At 46.7% G+C, this 8,089-nt stretch overlaps 2 protein-coding genes across 2 annotated transcripts; both read right to left on the bottom strand.

Moving 5' to 3' along the window:
* Positions 1–626: 626 nt before the first annotated feature.
* Positions 627–3,887, bottom strand: BDZ99DRAFT_510462 (hydroxymethylglutaryl-lyase; the record flags this gene model as incomplete). Its single annotated transcript, XM_033724475.1, has 3 exons — positions 627–1,995; positions 2,046–2,486; positions 3,796–3,887. The coding sequence occupies 3 exons, from the start codon at positions 3,885–3,887 to the stop codon at positions 627–629; spliced, it is 1,902 nt and encodes a 633-aa protein (XP_033573739.1).
* A 1,263-nt stretch (positions 3,888–5,150) lies between these two features.
* BDZ99DRAFT_510461 (AMP-binding enzyme) lies at positions 5,151–7,063 on the bottom strand (the record flags this gene model as incomplete). Its single annotated transcript, XM_033724474.1, has 6 exons — positions 5,151–5,753; positions 5,806–6,227; positions 6,281–6,437; positions 6,469–6,719; positions 6,773–6,910; positions 6,962–7,063. The coding sequence occupies 6 exons, from the start codon at positions 7,061–7,063 to the stop codon at positions 5,213–5,215; spliced, it is 1,611 nt and encodes a 536-aa protein (XP_033573738.1). The 3' UTR covers positions 5,151–5,212.
* Positions 7,064–8,089: the final 1,026 nt, after the last annotated feature.

Raw genomic sequence — 8,089 nt, 5'->3', positions numbered from 1 at the left:
ACCAGGTAAGTATTGAAACCAGGTATAAGTCATCAAAATTAATTCAGAATTCTCAGAAGTAGTTCTGGAGAGAGACTAGTGGAAGAGAGTATAGAAGAAAAGGATGCTCATTGCAAACTTCCAGGCTAATCTAGAGCTCGAGGAATATGGATGTAATATCGCTATAGAGACATTTCTGAAAATGACCTGGGCTATTACCTCGGTTCCTAGTAAGCGGTAATCTATGAGACAAAGCAACTAATTTGAGTATAATCTAGTCAAAATATACCTCTGTATTTCTTATCAAAGCATTACCTTCAAGAACCAAGTCTCTAAAGCTTTGTGCGGGGAAGTAGGGAAGCAGGGTCGGGTTGCCGCGGGGAAGGTTGATCGGGTAGCCTTACAGTAGCCGACAAACGAGGTAATTAGGCTACCAATGTACCCAGGCTAAGAGCATTATGCATAATTCGATCTCATACAATAATTCTATCTATTATTCTGCTTGCTATGCATCTTTGGCTCCCGGGCATGGCCGTCGAATGAGTTTTGCCGATTGGAAGTATTATATACTCAGAATTTCAAGCTTGAAAGTGTACGTACTGTAGCATCTGGCAGACTTTTGGGCTTGTGCTTTCTTATATTGGCTATCATGACATGGCCCTTTTCGCAGCCCAGAAATGACCCCAGTTAATCTCCCTCGTCTTCTTCTGAAACTCCTCAATCCCAAACACCCCTTCTGAGCCAGGCGCCATCATACAATCAAACGTTTTCATAACGAGCTCATCCTGAGACTTACCTCCAGGATTAGTCCATCCTATTCTGACCAAATTCTTGCAAGCTGCTGCCGATTGAGGCGCGCACTTAATCAACCTATCTAAGCAATCTTCCGTCAATCGATCCAGTGCAGTTGAACCGTCGGCAATTCCATGAACCGCGCCTATTCGCTGTAATTCTGAAGGCATCACCTCCCGGCCGGTTAACATAGCCTCTCTCAGAAACGGTATACCCCATTCTCGTATCATGTATCGAGATATTACGGCAGGGCTCAGCCCGAGCTTGATCTCACTAAGGGTAAAGCGGGCTCGTGACGACACCAGGCGAATATCGCAGGCAAACGCGAGTCCAACCCCACCGCCAAAACATGGGCCATCAATCTTGGCGATCGTTGTCTGCGGGGCCATGTCAATGGCGGAGAAGAGCGCGGTAAGTTTGGAAAAATCGTTGGATTTGGCGGAGTTGTCTGAAGTTATCGTGGTCGCAGTAGAAGTAAGGTCCATGCCGGTGCAGAAGAACTTGCCTTCTGTTTCGATGACAACGTGGAAGACAGATGGATCACTGGCTAGGTTTGTAAATATTTGTGTTAAACCTTTTACCATCTCGCTAGTCATAGCATTTCCATTTTGCGGTCGGGTCAGGCGGATTTTGACGACGTTTCTGGCGCGAAAGACGGAATAGTCTCCCTTATCCTCGATTTTCTCCCACTCCCTGGAAATTTTTGGTTGAGATGGCTGCACCGAAGAAACCGTTGCTGATTCTTTTTTGGCAGATAGTGCTGAACCTGCTCGACTTCCATTTTGCTGGCCTAGATATTGGGAGATCCATTCGCCGACCGCAACCAGCTTCTCCAAGTCGATTCCAGTAGAAACTCCTAACTTCTCAAATGTATATGCAATGTCCTCCGTAGCCAGATTTCCTTTCGCGCCCTTGGCATACGGACATCCTCCTAGACCAGCCACACTACTGTCGAAAGTCTGAAGCCCCATATCATATGCTTTGATCACATTTGCAACAGCTTGACCGTATGTGTCGTGAAAATGACCCGCCAGCATGTTTGCTGGGATTTCCTTCAGGAGAAGCTCCAACAGTGTCTGAACTTGCTTGGGCGTGCCGACTCCGATGGTATCCCCAAGACTGACTTCGTAGCAACCCATATCCAATAGACTCTTCACGACGTCTAAGACGCTTGCTGGGGCTGTTGGACCATCATAGGGACAAGCAAAGATGCAGGATACGGCTCTGAAAGACACATTTAGCAAATATTTCCCAAGCTCGTGCATTTTACTTACCCTCGGATTGCAATACCATGTTTCAGTGCACTCGCTGCCACGTCCCGGGCCCTTTTCACTGCTTCCTCAATCGTACAATTCGTATTTTTCACACTAAACCCCTCTGTCGCCGAAACAAAAACAGTAACCTCTTTTGCTCCACTCTGAATAGCTCTCTCGAGACCCTTGATATTAGGTACTAGAACAGGCGTGTTGATATTTTTCTGTTGGGTAAAGGGCAACACCTGGCTCATGACCTCTGGGCCATCTGCCAACTGGGGAATCCATTTGGGCGAAACAAATGACGTGGCTTCGATGGCATTGAGACCAGTTGAGGCTAACCGTTTAATCAACTCAACCTTGATTGCAGTTGGGACTGTCTTTTTGATATTCTGGAGGCCATCTCGAGGTCCGACTTCGAGGATGCGAACTGCGGGTGGTTTTTTAAAAGGAGGAGACGTGCTCCACGAACGGGATTGGACTTGCGTCTGGAATATTGAAAAGAATGGCTTTGATCTGTGTCTAATGGGCTGTTTCCAGATCCTCGTAATTGAGATAGCAGAGCCTCGGTGTACGGTGTGGATTTCCATCATACTGTGCTGTTGGTCAAAACGAGGAATTGTGGTCTATGGTTCATATCGAGATGAAATAAAATGCGTATTGAATCAACAGGTACCTAACAGCTCGACTCAGCCAAGTACATAGCACCTTCGTGTTCGTTCAGCCGAGGTTGTTAGTGCATTAGCCTAGGTTGTTAGCCTTGCACTAGAATTCAGGGATTGATAGGGAACTAGTCAATGTACGTGCTTCATCCACATAAAAGATTATGAGACAATTCTCAATTCTTTTTCGTATTGAGAGTATTCCAATCCCCAAGATAAACAACCATGGAGCACTTTGTTCAGGGCAGTTTGAGGTACCTCTCAACCAAAATCGAATGTCGAGTCCCGCCTTTAGTTCTTCAGCATTGGTTACGGCGTCCAAGAAGCCAAACTCTTAAGAGATATTCCACGACATCGGAAATCGCGGCGAACTGCTCAGAGGGGGCATTGAAAGGGGTCAAAATCCTAGATTTGTCTCGAGTTCTAGCAGTGCGTATTTAGTTTTAGACCTCCCTTATGATGCAATAGAATACAGCAGCATAATAACGAAAACGTATAGGCCCCTTATTGCACTCAAATACTGGCAGATTACGGTGCCGATGTTATAAAAGTCGAGGATCCTAGTAAGGGAGTAGGTTGCTTTGTCTCGCCTTCTAATGCAATCATTTGTTCGAGAAGTTGTACAGATTTAAGACTAGACTCTAGGACGACACGAGACACTGGAAGATATCCGGAGAAGAGAGTGCGTGGAATAAGGAGGATGGACCTATGTCGAATTATTTCGCTGCCGTCAATCGGAATAAGCGGTCTCTAACCTTGAATCTTAAACATGAAAAAGGTCAGGAGATCTTGTTGGAACTGGTCAAGAGATCTGATGTTGTGTAAGTGAGCTTGAAGAAGAAAATATTTTGCCACAGTTTAATGTTTTATTAGCATTGACAACTTCCGCCCTGGAAAGATGGAAGAATTTGGCTTGGGGTATGACACGCTTTCTACCGTGAACCCCTCAATTATTCATGCCAGTGTTTCCGGTAAAGTGACCTATTCTCTGTAAGGGGTTTCCGTGCCCTATACTAACATAGTGCAGGATACGGTCCTTCAGGTCCCTTTGCAAAGCGAGCAGGCTACGATATGATCGCAGGTGCAGAGGCAGGCCTCCTGCACATCACCGGCGAGCGCGACGGGCCTCCAGTGCGGCCCGGGTTAGGGTTGACAGACATGTGCACGGGTCTATACATGCATGGAGCCATTGTGGCAGCATTATACTCGCGTCAGCAAACCGGTAGAGGCCAGAAGGTCGACACTTCTTTATTCGAAACTCAGATTTCACTGCTCACTAATGTCGCCATGTCTTGGTTGAATCTCGGGCAGGAAGCAGAGAGGTGGGGAACCGCTCATCCAGTTGTTGTGCCGTATGATGCCTTCAAGACGGAGGATACGTATTTTGTCATCGGTGCTACCAATGATAGACAGTTCGCTACCTTATGTACGCGGTTAGGACAACCATCCTTGGCGGGAGACGCAAGATTCGCCACCAACGGAGATCGAGTTAAGAATCGTGAGGAACTGAAGCCTATCATCAATCGGTTATTTGCCGCCAAAACAACTCAAGAGTGGATCGAGATCTTTGAGGGAAGCGGAATGCCATATGGACCAATCAATAACATGGAGAAGGTATTTGCTCACCCGCAAACAGAGGCTAGGAATATGGTAGAGAAAGTGGTTTTCAATGCTGCGAAGTCTGGAAATATCTCTCTTCTAGGTAGGTTCTTGAATATCGTACGAGATCAGGCTAATCGTTTGACAGGAGCTCCAGTCAAGTTTAGTGATACCAAGGCGAAAATCCGACAAAGACCGCCCCTTCTTGGAGAGCACACAGAGGAGGTCCTCAAGGAGATTGGTCTCACAACACAGGATGTGGGTAAACTTCAACAACTTAAGGTGATATGAATCTTGGCTGTTTCAATATGACTCGAATGTTTCACTCGGGTTGCAGCAACCTAGGATCAGCAACTCATACGGTTCACTAGGTATCCCTTACTCTCCCTTTCTCTTCCTTACGGAGTTGTGGTGCTTCCTTGCTGTCAAGACAGCAAGGAAAGGGAGTGCCTTTCCTTGGCGCCTTCCTTGGCGCCTTCCTTGCCGCCAAGGGAACGACCAAGGGAGCGCCCTAAGGGATAGTTCATCTCGTTCCTCTATATAGTCCGCCTTTACGGCATCTACAATACAACAGAGTTCACATCAATTTCAACCTGAGTGTTTCATAGTGTCGGAGTAGAGGATCCAGTCCTGGTTTGACACATGTTTGTTCTGTTTGCTTGCTTAGTCAGACACAATTAGCATAGTTAGTGAAGAGAATATGGCCTGAAGAAGCCGTTAACAGCGGAAGAACACAAGCTGGAGTATTGGTAATTATTAGCAAACCTAAATCGAAACAAAGGTGTAATATATTCTAGTGATTGAACTCGGCAAACTGAATTTCCCCTTTGGCGTGGCCAGTAGTAATTATATTATCTTACTTCTTGAATCTAGACCAAAGTGACGAGTATTTACAGAAATTCTCTATATACAAACTACTTCAATGCTTTATATCTTCGCCCTCATTCCCTTCCTTGCCTGCTCTCTCAAAATCCTCCTCAGAATCTTCCCACTGGCATTTCTCGGAATAGAATCAACGAATGCCACTCCTCCATCCAGCCTCTTATACTTCGCCAATCTTTTTCCCCCATAATTCTTCACATCCTTCTCATCCAGCTTGTCCGCCTCAGGGCCAGGCATGCGCACAACGTAGGCTCGAAGTAACTCGCCTTCGCTCGCTGATGCCGGTACACCAATGACGGCCGCATCAGCAATGTGAGGATGGCTCAACAGCACACCTTCGAGCTCTGATGGTGCGACTTGAAAGCCTCGAACCTTGATCAATTCTTTCTTGCGGTCTACTATGTACCATTTTTTGGACGCGCCTTCACAGTACGCAATATCGCCGGTGTGGAACCAGCCGTTCTGGAAGGATTCGACGTTTGCCTGCGGGTTTTGAAAGTATCCTTCAATCACCAGTGGAACACGGACGCAGAGCTCTCCTCTGACGTCATATTGGCTGATGTCTTTGCCGTTATGATCGATGAGCCTGCTTTGTCGTAAGTTGTGAGAAGGTGAAGAAGTCGGAAGGTAGAGCTTACTTTGCTTCCATGTTCGGAACAAGTCTGCCTACACTACCGAGAAAGTCATGCTCATCCCAAGGAAAGCTCATAGCAACACAGGTGATTTCTGTCATTCCCCACACTTGGGTAAATCTTGCATCCGGATGCATGAGGAGTAGAAACTGTTGCTGTGGTTCTTTGTCCAGTGGTGCGGCGCCACATGTCGCATATATGGCCTTCTTGAGCGAGTATTTCTTGCTCAGCGGCGACATAATTGTTGCTGTGACGAGAGGTGGTACTAGAGATATCTCGGGTATTTCCCACTTCTCGAGATTCTGTAAGTAGCTTTCGAGTTCAAATCGCCGCATCACATAAGTTACGTGACCAGCTCGCAAAGGAGTCGTGTGAACGCCAGACACGGAAGCTGCGCGGAAGAATGGCACACAGATCAAACGTTTGACCTGCGCTCATTGGGGAAACCTCGGTACATATATGGATCAAGGGGTTGGCTCACCTCCCATAACTTTGGGTATGCTTCATGCACAACAGTATGCTCAGCTATCAGGTTGTAATGAGACAAAAGCGCAGCTTTTGGCAATCCAGTCGTTCCTGAACTGAAAAGTCTCGCAGCTGTCGTAGTCTTACATGTCCCTAAATCATTGAACCCAGTCCTGCTCGCCGTGATTGAGCCAAGTTTTCCACGACTTATAACCGGTGGGAACCTTTTCCGTGTCCTTGGTATCAGAAATGAAGATATTCTTCTTCGGAATGTTGCACATCTCAGCAGTGCGTAAAATATTATTGAACAGCGCTAGGTCTAGCTCTGAGATGATGAAGCTGGCTTGAGAGGTTTTGATATGGTGTTCAAGTTCGAAGGAGATATATCCTGGGTTGGTACCAGTCCATACTTCATCAGCTGCAATAACGGAGAGAAAGATGATGGGATAGTAGATCTGAAGACGATATTAGCTGGTAGCAATTACAATCAATCGGGGACGTGTTCTACATCATTGAATGAGTGAAGGTAGACGCAGTCCTCCTTTTGTAAACCCGCAGCGCGAAGACCAGCGACCATTTTGCGAATTAAGGTGCGCGCTTCTCGCGCAGTTATTGACCGTGATGGATTGACAGCATCTATGTATATCTAAGAGAGCCTTGGCTTGGAAGACATCTTTGCTGGAATATGTTTACCCACTTTCTTGTCTTGATCAAATTGCGGATTGTCGAAGGTCCATGAAAGAATGTCCTTGGTCGGTATCGACATAGTCCTATCCGCCTTGTCCTCCTTTTGCGCCATGGCTAATTTCTTCTGTTTCCTTTTTGAATTGACTGGCAAACCTCTTCGACCGAAATGCCAAAGTAAGAATGTGTAAGCTTGTGGGGGCACAGGATGGGTGCACACGATATGGAGAGGTTGTGAATTGTGTTGTATTGTATGAGCTGAGGAGGAATATATATAGATGTGTTGGACGCCAAGTCCTGTGCTGATTGGAGCCTTCTCGGCTTACAGAATGTAAATAATTTGAACGAGTTTTGATAGATTTGTTCTTAAGCCGAGGTAGGGCGTGAAGTAGCTTGAAAGCATGGATGAGAGCTATCAATCGGGTATTCAGAAAGAGCTAAGCGAGAAGGGGACTCTCAATTTGCTACCCGAACCGAGGACAATTTTAAGGGCCGGTTTCTGTTCCCGTTAAACTGTTACGAACAGTCTCCAGAAGGTGAACCAAGGCCAAGGATGGGCAGATAAGGCATACTGAACCAATCTGCCTAGCAGGAAGTTCCATGGGAAAACACGTGACCAGGGAATCACGTGAGGCGTGCTCTGTGTGCTCTGAGTGCTCTGGCTTGGCACGAGGGAGCAGAGGGAGCAGCGAGAGCAGGACCAAATTGTATGAAGGAAGGAAGGATATATAATCTGGAGGACTCGGGTTGTAACAGCTACAACCTAGGATCAACAACTCATACGGTTCACGGTCACCTACGTACAGGCACTCCCCCCCTTTTCTCTCTCCTTGATTCTCGGTCTTTGATTGGTTGCTACTAGCACGCACTCAGCGTGGCGAGGCCCTCTGTTCAGCTACACCAGGGTCCTCTCAGCTGTGTCCATTCCTTTCAGCTGGCCTCTATTCAGCTGAGCTGATAAGACCTAGGGGGTGGGCCATTTCCTATTAGTATATATTCGGCCCGTACGGCCACTACAATACAAGCAGAGTTCACATCAATTTTCAACCTGAGTGGAGGATTTCCTATGTTGCTTCTCTCCCTCGTACTTAACTTAAGTTACGAAGCTTATTCCTAAGCTTCACGGCAACCCTTATGTTAT

The sequence above is a fragment of the Mytilinidion resinicola genome (assembly GCF_010093595.1).
Source record: "Mytilinidion resinicola strain CBS 304.34 unplaced genomic scaffold BDZ99scaffold_15, whole genome shotgun sequence".
Lineage (NCBI taxonomy): Eukaryota > Fungi > Ascomycota > Dothideomycetes > Mytilinidiales > Mytilinidiaceae > Mytilinidion > Mytilinidion resinicola.
The sequence above is the reverse complement of the archived record's forward strand: the minus strand, read 5'-3'. Positions and strand labels throughout refer to the sequence as shown.